Source organism: Panthera pardus, unplaced genomic scaffold (assembly GCF_024362965.1).
Source record: "Panthera pardus isolate Hobbes unplaced genomic scaffold, ASM2436296v1 HiC_scaffold_2, whole genome shotgun sequence".
Taxonomy (NCBI): domain Eukaryota; kingdom Metazoa; phylum Chordata; class Mammalia; order Carnivora; family Felidae; genus Panthera; species Panthera pardus.
In genome coordinates this window covers 106,748,855-106,763,536 of record NW_026526765.1, presented here as the reverse complement: position 1 = coordinate 106,763,536, position 14,682 = coordinate 106,748,855, and the positions used below count along the sequence as shown (strand labels likewise).

Below are 14,682 nucleotides of genomic sequence, written 5' to 3'. Positions count from 1 at the left end.
CACATGAGAAATGAATGTGCTACTTCCTGTTCTGGCAACATGGACTGAGCACAGAACTTCCTTCTTCTTCAAATATATAGAAACACTGGATAAAATATGATCAAGCCCAATTTAAATACTTAGCTAAGCTTGAAAGAGAAAGAGAGAAGATAAGAAAAAAAGAAAAGCCCTGGGTACTAGAAACAAAGGGGAGGCGTAACCAGAGCATTAAGTGGGCAAGCTGATACTGTAGTTGCTCAGGGGCATATTGGAACCAGATGTAGGCTCTACTAGCTAGAAAGTGGGGTTTTTATCTAAGACATGGACGGCAATGTGGCCTTGGGTCAAGAGAAATGGGAACTAGAAAAACTGTCCACCTGGTCAGGAAGGCCACCATGAAGCTTTTCATTTTTCAGAGCTACCTGTGGGAGGAGTCTCACAAAAAAATCAAAACTCTAAACCTCTACCAGGCATGGCTACAAAGTTTGAGTACACACTAGCTATATGGTACAGGAATCCTAAGCCAAGAAATTAATTTAAAAAAGAATGCCTCCAGACCAATGGAACCCCTAAATTGCCTGGTAGAAACAAATGTGAAAGTTCTCTGTAGAAATTCTTACACAATCCTGCGGTGCCTAGGATTCCTATGGAGCATGATGGAGATGAAGCTCTAGCTCAAGATAAACTCACAATCAAAAATTAGAAAACACAGAGAGAAATGATAAGCCTAAGAAGAGAGAAAGAAGACATAACAGAAAGATACCCAAGAAGAATCTGAAAGATACAATATAACAAGTGTATTTTAAATAATTAAAAGAGATTTTTAAATCCTGAAATATCATAATAAAAGACTAAGGCTATCACTGGGGCTCTTGGGTTACTTAGTCGGTTAAGTGTCTGACTCTGGATTTCGGCTCAGGTCATGATCTCATGGTTCATGAAATCGAGCCCCACGTTGGGCTCCATGCTGACAGCACAAAACCTGCTTGGGATTCTCTCTCTCCTTCTCTCTCTCTGTCCCTCCCCTGCTCACGTGCTCACTCTCTCTCTCTCTCAAAATACATAAATAAACTTAAAAAAAGAAAATACTAAGGCTATTAAAAGAGCAGGTGAATTTAAAGAACAAAATAGAATATCTAAAAAATACATATATAATTATTAAAATCAGTGGCTCAGTTTATGTCTTAAAACTAAAAACTTAAAACAGTTTATGTCTTAGATACAACTAAACAAAGAATTAGTGAACTGAAATATAAAACTAAGGAAATTATTCAGAGTATACCACTGGCAAATCAAAATGAAAAATTAACGTTCTGTGATTATTCATAGTTGATCATATTATAAAGAGAAGTACTTTATAGTAATGTGATATAGTCAGTTAGGAAATATAAGAGTTGACCAGATTTTTCACACAGTTGGGTTTGTGCAGCAAATGTTACTGTGTTAGAAAATCTCTTATCAGTTGCATTTCTATACACCAATAATGAAGCAACAGAAAGAGATATCAAGGAATAGATCCCATTTAAAATTGTACCAAGAATCATAAAATACCTAGGAATAAACCTAACCAAATAGGTAGAAAATCTGTACACTGAAAACTAGAGAAAGCTTATGAAAGAAATTAAAGAAGACACAAACGAATGCAAGAACATTTCATGCTCAGGGAAGAGAAGAACAAATATTGTTAAAATGTTGATACTACCCAAAGCAATCTATACACCCAATGCAATCCCAATAAAAATAGTACCAGCATTCTTCACAGAGCTAGAACAAATGATCCTAAAATTTGTATGGAACCACAAAAGACCCTGAATAGCCAAAGTAATATTGAAAATGAAAACCAAACCTGGAGGCATCACAGTCCTGGACTTCACACTCTATTACAAAGCTGTAATCATCAAGACAGTATGGTATTGGCACAAAAAGAGACACATAGACCAATGGAATAGAATAGAGAAACCAGAAATGGACCTACAAATGTATGGCCAACTGATCTTCAACAAAGCAGGAAAAAGTATCCAATGGAAAAAAGACAGTCTCTTTATCAAATGGATAGGAAAACTGGACAGTGACATGCAGAAAAATGAAACTGGACCACTTTCTTACACCACACACAAAAATAAATTCAAAATAGATAAAGACCTAAATGTAACACAGAAACCATCAAAATCCTAGAAAACAGGCAACAACTTCTTTGATCTTGCCCACAGCATCTTCTTACATGTCTTCGAAGACAAGGGAAATAAAAGCAAAAATGAACTATTGGGACTTCATCAAGGTAAAAAGCTTCTGCACAGATAAGGAAACAATCAACAAAACTAAAAGGCAACCAACAGAATGGGAGAAGATGTTTGCAAATGACATATCAGATAAAGGGTTAGTACCAAAAATCTACAAAGAACTTAACGAACTCAACACCTGGAAAACAAATTATCCAGTGAAGAAATGGGCAGAAGATATGAGTAGACACTTTTCCAAAGGCATCCAGATGACCAACAGACACATGAAAAGATGCTCAATAGTGTAATCATAAGGGAAATACAAATCAAAACCACTTTGAGATACCACCTCATACCAGTCAGAGTGGGTAAAATTAACAACTCAGGAAACAACAGATGTTGGTGAGGATGTGGAGAAAGGGGAACCCTCTTGCACTGTTGGTGGAAATGCAAACTGGTGGAGCCAAAACAGTGTGGAAGTTCCTCAAAAAATTAAAAATAGAATTACTCTACAACCCAGCAATAGCACTACTAGTAATTTATCCAAAGGACACAAGAGTACTGATTCATAGGGGCACATGTACCCCAATGTTTATAGCAGTGGTATGAACAATAGCCAAATTATGGAAAGAATCCAAATGTCCATCAACGGATGAATGGATAAAGAAGATGTGGTATATATATGTATATATATATATATATATATATATATGCACACACACACGCACACACACACACACACACACAATGGAATACCACTCGGTGGTAAAGAAAGAATGAAATCTTGCTGTTTGCAACAACATGGATGGAACTGGAGTGTATTATCCTAAGTGAAATAAGTCAGTCAGAAAAAGACAGTTATCCTGTTATCACTCACATGTGGAATTTGAGAAACTTAACAGAATACCATAGGAGAAGGGAAGGAAAAATAAGTTACAGAGAGGGAAGCAAACTATAAGAGACTCTTAAATTTGTTCTCTGTAAAACAAACTGAGAGCTGATGGGGGTGGAGGGTTGGGGAGGGACGGGGAAAATGGGTGATGAGTAAGTGATGAACCATGGGTATCTATTCCTGAAGCCAAGACTATACTGTATATACACTGTATGTTCGCTAACTTGACAATAAATTATTTTAAAAAATGGGGCGCCTGGGTGGCTCAGTCAGTTGGGCGTCTGACTTCGGCTCAGGTCATGATCTTGCTCGGTTTGTGAGTTCAAGTCCCGCATCAGGCTCTGTGCTGACAGCTCGGAGCCTGGAGCCTCCTTCGGATTCTGTGTCTCCTCTCTCTGCCCCTCCCATGCTCATGCTCTGTCTCTCTGTCTCTCAATAATAAATAAATGTTAAAAAAATAAATAAAAATAAATAAGTAAAATAAAATAAATTATTTTTTAAAAAGATGTGAAATAAAAGTATGTTGATATAGTCAAAAAAAAAAAGAAAAAATCTCTTGAACAAAATAGCTAATTGTTAATACACTACATGTTAATAACGTTCTTAAAACTCTATAACAAAAAAGCAAGCAGCAAACCAAGATTTGAGTAGAAAGATTACTTGCATTCTTGATTACATCAGCTCCTCTTGGTTTACCAGCCAAAAATAATAAGAGATAGGTTGTTGAGTGTTTGTTTTAAGTCACAAATTTTCATTAATTTGTGTGCATGTAAGTTAATGTAAAAAAAAAATTTTTTTTTTTAGGCAAAACTCTGTTCTGTCAACCCAGATGTTAACTAATCTTCATAAGGAATTATTGCAGGATCAAATCTATAAATTGGTTTTCTAATTTCTAACTTAGTAACAATTATTTTTATCTGCTTCTGATTACTGTCCTGAGTTATTTGCTGGATATATTAATTTTTTATGATGACATCAAATTGAACTTGTGTATTTGTTGTTGTTATTGTTGTTTTAACTGGGGAACAAAAGTGGTAGGTAATTGGAAAATCAACCAATACTGGAAGATTATATAAGGCAGGAGAATAATGTAAAATGGCATTGTTGAATTTTAGGAAAATCTTAATTATTTTAAAAGTGAGATAACTAATTTTATAGTCAAATAAGTGAGACCTACAATAGTACAATATATAATGAAGATGTTTATAAAATTGGTTGATAAATTAACATCAGTCACTTTCTAGTGTAGGTAATAGTTGTGGAGCTGGTGGCATTTATTGGTTTGATTTTTAAATGGGTGAGAACCAATCCCAGGTTTTGACCTCATCTTCTGTAATAAGCATAAATGTTAATATGAAACCACCCAGCGTTTTTACTATTTATTCTAAGAACATTCTATTATTCTTCAGAAGAAGAAACTGCTCCTGACGGTGCTGTTGCAGAATACAGAAGAGAAAAGCAAAAGTATGAAGCTCTGAGGAAGCAACAGGCAAAGAAGGGAACTTCCCGGGAAGACCAGGTAATGTCACAAACCAAAATCCATACGTAATTCATTGCCTTTTAATTGTCTTTAAGTGCTGCTAATGGAGCCTAATTTGATTGTACATTGGGAAAGCACTACCTCTTAAAAATGAAAAAGGATATATTCGTATAGGGTGGGATGACAAGGACCTTGGCCATTCATGTTCTTTCCAGACATTACAGGAAAAAACCTAAAACTTTCAGGTTTCAACCTTGTGCTCCCATATCAAGCATAGGAATCTTGTAAAGCCACATATTAAATGATGAAGAGATCTCTTCTAGCACAGTATCTTACACGCTGACTAGCCAACTCTGCTTGAAGTTGTACACTGCCTGTAAATAAGGCAATATTGTAAATAATATTGCAGAACTCTGCTTATTCTAAGTAATTTCTGAATCTTTAAGAATAAGATTGTTAGAAATAAGAAAGAACTATTTCAACAATTTGAAAATCAATTGTACACACCATATAACACTTAGCAATCGAAATAAATCTCCAGCCACCCTTCATATTGAAAAGCTAGGGTGAAGGCAAAAACCATTTATTTTTGGTGCTGCCATATATACATATATATGTGTGTGTGTGTGTATGTACATATATATACATATACACATATACATGTATATATATATGGCTATATATGGCAGCATCAAAAATAAATGGTTTTTGGTGTATATATGTGTATATATTTGAGAACAAGCTATTTTAGGTGTATAAATAAAATAGGCAAAATAAAAGTAAATTAAAAAGCCCAAGTGTATTTGAATAATTTGAATAACTTAATATAATCAGGGACTATATTATAAATTGCACCTAATTACTGGTAAAAAAGGATCATACATCAGTACTTACCATGAAAATAACCATAGGGAAAGTTCAGTAAGAAATCAGGTATAGGAAATTGTAATTATAGAGAACTAATTTGAGCAATTTTCAAAAGAAATGACACATCAAATGAAATTAAGAAAAAGTACATTATTAACTTGATTTCATGGAGTCCAAAGCCCTTTGAATAGCAACTACAGTCAATTTACTACCAGAGATACCCTAGGGATCATTTTTTCATTCTTATTCATTCTTCATTTTTGCCTCCTAGCAAATAATTATTTAGAACCTACCATGTACTAATCACTGTATTTGGTGTTAAACAAGGTGGACACATCCCTGTCCTCTCGGAGCTGTTAGGGAAAAGAGCCAGTTAAACAAGTAATGCCAATAAAAGCAGGTGAGCATTCTGACAGGTTAAGTATAGAGAACTATGTAAATGTGTAACAGTAGGACTAAACATCGACTAAGAATCTAGGAAGGCCTCCCTGAGAAAATGATTGGTCAGTTGAACTTTGAAAGTTGAATAGGAGACAGGTGGCCAGACAAAGGAAGAGTATATAAGAAATGTTGGATCGCTTTGCCAAGAACTATAAAAGATGTTAAGTATGGACTATACCAAACTAAAAGAAAGATGATGCTGGAGAGGGAAGCAGAAACCAACTCATGCAAGGCACTTTTGAGCTATACTAAGAAATTTATATTTACCCTAAGGGCAGAGGGGAGCCATTGAAAGAAGGAGATAACATAATCTCATTTGCACTTTGGGAAGATTCCTCCAATCTGGCTGGGGTATAGAGACTATACTGGACCCAGAGCAGGACTAGAGGTGTAGAGGCCAGTTGAAGAGACTCTTCTGTGTAGGTATGCATGCATGAAGTTTGCCAAGGCAGGACCTCTTCAAAACAGTTTCCTCCTACTAGGAAGACTCTCACTGTGTTGAAGAGCCATGCTGTAAGTAGTTAGCCATTCACTCCTTCAGAAGACCCACTCCCCTAGAGATGCTAAACAGAAATGCCCCTATGCAAATCCTATCTTCTTTACCATATGTTGTGCCCCATTATTTTTGTGATGTTTGCTTTACTGCCTAGTGTCTTCTGCCTTTAGAACGCAGCTAGAAAAAGTTCAATCACAAATATAGGAGAAGCTAAGAAAGGCCAAGAGGATGTTTTGTTACAGTCCTCTTTCTTTGAGCAAATGCCAGTAGCACATTAATTGGCCCTAAAAACAGACTGCCTTGCCACTTTCAAAACTCAAGGAAAAAGATCTAGGTCTAGCATAATTTTCTAGGAAGCTTTTAAATTTCATTCCACTAAGAAGTCTCCTTTGTTTTCATTTTTCTTTATGTTTTTGGAAAAGACATTTCCAAGTGTACAAAGGTCCACGATTAAAAAAATTAATGGGGTTTACTTTTAAGCTATAGATAGACACAGAAATACACTTTTAGAGATATATTTTATATAACATATATATAGATATATAAGCTCATACACATACACAAAAATAAAAAACACCTAAAAAGCCTTGAAGGATATATACCAAAATGTCAAAAATAGTTATTCTTAGTGATGGAATAATAGATAATTTTGTTCTGCTTCTCCTTATTTTCTAATATTTCTAAATTAAACTTTTCCTTATTATAAAGCAAATATAAGAAAAGTTTGTAAGCAAAAGGGTTTTTTTTTAACAAATAAGTTTTAAAAACAAGGGATGCCTTCTTTTTTTGTTAACACTGTTTGAAGAGCTTAATCTTTTAATTACTACTCTGGAAACAGACAAAATACCTAACCCCAATGCACTAGGAGCCCTCTGAATGCCCATGAGGATATTCTGTAGGAATTTAGTGTTTCCCCCAAAACTTGTCTCATTTCCAAGTGGACGCTATGGTAATGTGTATATTTTCATCTGTTGCCCATGTGGGCATTAAAATTTCCAGAACTTATAAAGCATATAAGGCACTTTCACTATCATTTCTAGCAGTAACTGCCTTTGTTTCTTGTACCATCTGTCTTTATTGAGCTTCAGTTCTAGACCACCAAAACCTTCTTAATTTTTCCATGAACTGTGGTCTCAGTGGTATTTCTTAGATAAATTACAGAGCCTAGCAATTTATTGTGATGCCTTATTGTACTTGTTATTCACATACTGAACTATCATACCTCTGTTTCCTTGTGAAATATGAGTATTTTAATACTGAATTCAATGTGCTAGTCTCTTAATTAGTCATTTGATTTTTTTGGACAGGTAGTACTTCACCCCGTTTCACAAGTATGTACTTTTTTAAACTGTAGAATAAAAATATTTTTTCCAGCTTTTGTTCTCTACTCATATTCTGGAGGTAAGCTGAGTATTAATTACAAAACTATAGACACTTGTTGTTTGTTATCCGCAAAGGACATGGGAGACAAAAAAGAACCACAGAAATCGTGCCCTTTTCTTAAAAATCTACTGAACATGGTATTTACGTCCCACTTCTTTTACTTAACAACAGAATGTAATGCTCTTGTATATAATTTTTAATAATGTAATAGTATATTCATTACTTTTTACAAAATATATCTAGTTCATTACTGATAGATATTAACATGTTTTCATTTTTCCATTTGTAGGAATATGGCTGCAGTGTACATCTTTTCCATAAGCCATTTTCTGTTTCATACTATTTTTCTTCATGTATTCCCAGGATTGAAGTGATTGAGTCAAAGGGAATGATCACCTTAAAGTTTTGACATATTTAAATAGCTTTTTAAAATATCACTCCAATTTACCCATCTTCCACCAGTTAATGTGTTTATTCATTTTACCTTCCTTGCCATTGATATTTTTACATTTTTGGAAATTTGTTCAATGACAAATACTATTTGTTATTGGTGTTTTATTTTGTGATTTCTCATATTTTAGTGAAGTAGCTCCTAGTCTTGTGGACCTTAAAAATTAGTCACTAACAAGCATGCATTTTAAAGTTTAAGTGTCTTCTATATAAGCAAACTATGTTCCCCAAATCAGAAACTGTCACATATGCCTGAGGGAAAATGTCAGTGCAAATGTAAACAGGGCATTGTCGAGGTTTATAGAACAATCACTGCTTGAGTTTTGTTATTTTCCTTCAAAATTAAAAATTCATCTAAGTCTTAGTGTTTCAAATTTTTTCTACCAAATTTCAGTGTCTCTTCTAAAATTATATTTATCCTTATCAGAAAACTTAGCCATGTAATCATTATTTCAGACCCTGGCGCTGCTGAACCAGTTTAAATCTAAACTCACTCAAGCAATTGCTGAAACTCCTGAAAATGACATTTCTGAAGCAGAAGTAGAAGATGATGAAGGATGGTAAGGGCTTTGATTTCTCTGTATTAACCATGAACAAATAGGCTCAGAGCAGAGGTACTATTAGGATATTAGGACATTTCCACTATGTCGTCTTCTCCCCTCACCCCCAGACTTCACCTTTAATCACACCTTCATCATTATAGAGTCTCGGCATCTTTTGACTTCATTTCACTTCCATAAGCATTTATTGAGTGCTTGGTGTGTTCCCAGTATTGTGCTAGCCAGTGGAAAATATACAAGACATATATGACACTCTCCCTGTCCTAAATAACTTTCTAATATTGTAGAAAAGATAAGATTCACATTAAACAGCTAGAAAGCAGCCTCAAAAGATTCTAAATCATTTATTTTTTACACTTTCCCACAAACATTTTAGGACTCAGTAATACATTTCATAATCCTACTAAGTTCCTCTTAAAATTTATGACCTACAGGATCCTAGCAATCATACACAGTCAACTTATTTTTTCTTTGGCTGTTTTTCAGCTTTTTAAGACACTGATAAGAAATAAAGGAATTAATGACTTGTACATGTCCTGTGCTTAACACTTTATCCTATACTGGCAAAAAGGGAAAAAAAAAAAAAAAGGAATAAGAATTGTGCTTTCCCTTATCACACTCCTCTGTCCTCCAGTTGACTTCACATGTAGTATATTAGGACTCCCCACACCTAACTGCCCTCACCTCCCACTACACCCTGGCTCAAGCACATTACTGCAAGCAAGCCAAAGGGTCACCCCCCACATATGACTCACCCTCTGGAGCCTCTGAACTGTCACATGTGCCATTACCCCAACCCAGAATCATAGCCTCACTCCTCTCTGCCAGACGGCATCTCTCTCCTATTTCAAAACTGCTCAACACTCCCATCCTCCAGGAAACCAGTCAGCAAGATTTGTTGAGCACTCACAAATCTAGAGGGTGGAGGAAAGAGGGCTGGGACACACATTTAAAAAGACATAAAAACACTTATTAAGAAAACATTTAAGCAAGTAGGATTCTGCAACTATATACAACTTTAATCAAAAGGACTGAGGGGATGATGATTTGAATGGAATGAATCCTACCTCCCCTAGGACCCTGAAATGCTTATATATTTCTCAAAATATAATTTCTGTACGATCTAGTTTATGTACTTTTTTTTAACCCTGAGACTCTTTTAATTGGTTTCTATTACTTATATGTACTTATTTATACTTAAATTCAAAGTTGCTTGAAGACAGAAGCTGGCTCCTCCCACAGTTGTGTGCCAAAGGTGAAGGCTCAGTGAGTGTTGACTGACCCTTAGAGATAAATGCACATTACATAGAAGAATTTGCTGTTTTTTTATACGACTGGACAGGTTTAGTTTTATTTTGGATTCCCTGAATGTCTCAAAATATCTTTCAAATGTTTTGGGTTCAGCCACCACACAAAAAAAATGTTTTGCCAAGTCCTCTTCCCCTTATTTTTGAATCCATATGCATTTTTTAAGGAAACATGATCCATGTGTTTCTGATTCATTTACACTTAACTCATCAAGATGATGTTTTGTAAGAGCAGTTTGATGCCCAATAAGTTTTTTTAACCTTTTTATAAGCCATTTAAGTCCTTTTTTATTGAACAGGAAAGTCACCAACAAATTTAGACCCAGAAATTTCATTTGAAACTCATAACACACAGGATTCAAATTTACTTTTAACTTGGCAAGACCATTTAACTTCCCAGGGTTCTTCCGAGCCACTTGGTTCCGAATTCTCTCACTGTGAATTCCTCATTAGCTGCAGATGTCAATCAGTGTTTTTAAAATTGTCATTCTTGCTTTTGATGTGATTTCACAGTACAATCTATGTTCTAACATCCTCATTAGAAAGTAAACAAATGGGAAAACTTTACCAGATGGTAAAATCGCTGGTCAGTGATATTGACCAGTTCTCCATTTGGGGAACAAAACTAAGTGGAAGAGGAAGGGTAAGTATGTTAAAGACTTACCAGGTCTTCCAGGGGTTCATTTCTACTTTCAATTACAGTCTCCTAAACAGAAAGTCAGAACTATACACTATGTACCTACACATTTTTTGTATTTGTTTTATCTAACATCTAGTAAAAAATACCTTTAGTGTTTCAAGGCACTACACAGAATCATACAGAATACATGGGACTATTTTATTGCAATATAGACTATTGAAATTTTGTAACGTGATAAGCAACAACATCCTGTCTGTTCATAAATACACCCGTTCAAGTTTATCAGGTCTCTAGTGATTTAGACCATCACTCATAAAGTATATTCCACTCAGAAAAGAAGCCTTATATTAAAAGTGATTTATGGCAAATATTATGAGTGCATGGCATGTGCATGTGTGTTATGCATAAATTACATGGTTACCAGACTATTTTGTAGGTCACGGTTACCGCTTTTCTAAGAAGTGAAAGTCAGCCAGTACTGTACTACACTGTCAAGGTCTGTTATCTGAGGTAAAATGATTGCTTCTCAGACATTTTTATGTGTCCGCATGAGTGACCACACATTGAGGGATCATTTTCATTTTCTGTCAAGATAGAAACCATTACCAATTTGTTATGTTTTCTTTTACTTGTCAAACTTTCGGTTCGCATTTTTGGCTAAGCTGCTGTATTGGCATGGTATACAACAGACATTTGGGTACCATTCAGCAGCATTCTACTTTTTTATGCAAAAAAAAAAAACAAAAAAACAGTGGGAGGGGGAAAAGAAATATGATTCTATTGTAAACACTGTATATGGTGTTTGATAATTACTCCCAGATTTCACTGTCTAACAAGGCATTTAAAGAAGTGTTATTAGTAGATCTAAGCTGAAATGCATGATAGAAATTTTTCACTCAAAATTATTAAGATTCTTCCTTTGTTGGGATATATACTGCCAGTATTTGGTGGCAGTGATGGCTCCCAGACTCCAGTGTAGCAGCTAAAGTAGCCTCTTTGCCTCTACATTCCTTCTTCCCACAGCATCACACTCTTATAGCTATAGAATCTTTCTTCAAGCATGGGTTTTATAAAACCATTAGATACATGGCAGGAATCATCAGCGACCAGATTCATATGAACATGTGGATGAGGTCCATGTGCCATTTTGGGTTTGGTTAGATAAAGCTTGGTTAGCTCCCAAAAAAGTTTTGTGAGCGCTGTTTCTGACAAGATAGAAGAGATACATAAAAAAGAAAGCCACCTGCTCCTACAGAACAAAATCAGCATTCCAAGGAGAGGAGAAAAGTTAAATCTATGAGAGTAGAATGTGATCTTGTGAACATTTAACTATTTACTACTATGTTCCATTCAAATGTTTTTCCAGGTTAATCTAAGATTAACCTAATACTTTGAAACAAATATATATGATAAAATAATAAACCATATAAAGGTCTATCTGCCTTCCTCCCTCCTCTTCTCATCTCTCTCCCCTCCACCACTTTCTCATAGTACGTACAGTATTCAGTATTCTAAGAATTAGAGAATAATTATTTTTACTATATAAAGAAAAGATGTTCACTATACCAAAACCAGATTATGGACACCTCAAAAAAAGTAAATAATAGTCACCTGTGATCCTCAACTCAACAATAAATATCATTAATTTATACACTTCCAGATATTTTTATGCCCATGCACATTTTAGGCAGAAATGAAATCATATAATGCTATATAATTTTATAACTTGCTTTCAGCTTTTAGCAATATATAGCAAATATACAAAAGTAAATACTTTTCCTTGCCATACATAATTTTATGATTAATTTTTATATTTTTGTATTAGGCCACATAGTATGCCATTATAAGATAAACCACAGTTTCCTTGATCAGCCCCATGTTTTTGGATATTTAGGCTCTTTCCAGTTTGGTTTTTAGTGTTGTTTTTTTTTGTTTATTTAATGTTTTGTTTATTTGTTTTAATGTTTATTTATTTTTGAGACAGAGAGAGACAGAGCATGAGTGAGGGAGGGGCAGAGAGAGAGAGGGAGACACAGAATCCAGAGCAGGCTCCAGGCTCTGAACTGTCAGCACAGAGCCCGATGCAGGGCTCGAACTCACGGACTGTGAGATCATGACCTGAGCCAAAATCAGACACTTAACCAACTAAGCCACCCAGGCGCCCCTCCAGTTTACATGTATTATACACAACACTGTAATGAACATCCATGTATCTTCATCATTGCCAGTTTTCTCCAGATCAATTTCCAAAACTGGAATTCCTTAGTCAGTGGGTATGCATATTACGCTTCTGCTAAATATTTTCATGGCCCTCCCAAAATGTCATTCCAGTCTACACTCCCAAATAAATATCATTTTTATGACTTGCTTTTTAGGGCTGTTAGAATCTCAAGAATTAATTAAGGTACTTTGCAGTACTTACTGAAAGAGAATAACGTTTCCAGAAACATGTTTTGCCTTTGTAAAGTTTTTAAAAATACGCAGTCTGGTTTGCTTCTGTTTTTAATAAAACTAGTACACATTTCATCATAACTCTTCAAGATCCTCAGGTTTAAATGGTTTTGTTCTTGGTTCTGAAAAAATTATCCTTCTAAGATAATCTTATTGGTTAGGACTTTTGGATCTGGATTCTTTTTTTGTTTTTGTTTTTCAGTTTTATTACTGCACCTTGGCTTGCATTAAAAATCAGTTTGTCCATCAGTCATTGTTTGTGCTAGAGATTAGAGTTTGAGAACCAGATTTAGCATGAGGTAGTTTTCAAGTGTTCTTCAGGAGTTAGCATAGCATAGAAGCAATAAAAACCAGTTGTCTGAGTATTCAAAACTGTGAAAATTTAATAATGCAGATGTAAAAGAAAGTATTGACTGTTAGGTCCATTCAGACCTCATTATAAGATACCATTAAAGGACATAGCTTCACTTCATTGGCAAAGCTTTAAATACTTTTTATATATAATAAATGCTGTAATTTGTATGAGGTTTAGTCATGTATTGAGTGAAGGGTACAATGACTACAAAGGAACATTGTAATTATAGTCTCCACTTCATTCAATCAGGACTTTGCCAAGCATGGATAACAAGTCAGTGTAGACAAACCCAAATACAGGTATAAGGACAGATGCTGTGAGAATAATGAAAACTCACATTAGTCAAGCAAGAGATCTTCTTTACCCATTTAGCATTAGCCAAGACAGCAGGTCTCACATTTTTTTCTCTGGACCCCTTTATACTCTTAAAAATTGGGGCACCTGGGTGGCTCAGTTGGTTGAGCATCTGACTTCAGCTCAGGTCATGATCACAGTCCATGAGTTCAAGCCCCACGTCGGGCTCTATGCTGACAGCTCAGAGCCTGGAGCCTGCTTCGGATTCTGTGTCTCCCTCTCCCTCTGCCCCTCCTCTGCTCATGCTCTCTCTCTCTCTCTCTCAAAAAGTAAATAAAAATTAAAAAAAATTTTTTTTTTAATTATAAAATTTAGTGAGGACTCCAAAGAGCTTTGATTTGTATGGAATATATCTATTGATATTCACCTTACTAGAAATTAAAACTAAAGAATGAAATCACTTAAAAATAATAAACCCATTTCATGTTAACATAAATAAAAATTGTATGAAGAACCATTATATTTTCATAGGAGAAAATCTAGTGAGAAAAGTGCCATTGATTTACCTTTTTTTTTTTTAATTTACCTTTTTTTTGCGTATCTCCCCAATGTCTGACATAACAGAACCAGCCGGATTCTCATATCTTCTTCACTGTCTTTTTTTAAAATTTTTTTTATGTTTGTTTATTTCTGAGACAGAGACAGAGCATGAGTGGGGGAGGGGCAGAGAGAGAGGGAGACAGAGAATCAGAAGCAGGCTCCAAGCTCTGAGCTGTCAGCACAGAGCCCGATGCGGGGCTCGAACTCACAAACCATGAGATCATGACCTGAGCTGAAGTCGGTTGCTCAACCGACTGAGCCACCCAGG

At 35.2% G+C, this 14,682-nt stretch overlaps 1 protein-coding gene and 1 long non-coding RNA gene across 3 annotated transcripts in view; one reads left to right on the top strand and one right to left on the bottom strand.

Annotated features, from left to right (window-relative positions):
* The window catches only part of LOC128778302 (uncharacterized), a 107,285-nt gene that overhangs the window by 52,584 nt on the left and 40,019 nt on the right, over positions 1-14,682 (bottom strand). The window lies entirely within an intron of this gene.
* Positions 1-14,682, top strand: part of CWC27 (CWC27 spliceosome associated cyclophilin) — a 194,950-nt gene that overhangs the window by 157,434 nt on the left and 22,834 nt on the right. For both annotated transcript variants that reach the window (XR_002071342.2, XM_019414333.2), the window contains exons 12-13: positions 4,500-4,609; positions 8,664-8,767. Coding sequence is in view for 1 of the 2 variants with exons in the window: in XM_019414333.2 (XP_019269878.1) it covers positions 4,500-4,609; positions 8,664-8,767 (214 nt within the window). In the remaining variant the exon portion in view is untranslated. The remainder of the gene's footprint in view (positions 1-4,499; positions 4,610-8,663; positions 8,768-14,682) is intronic.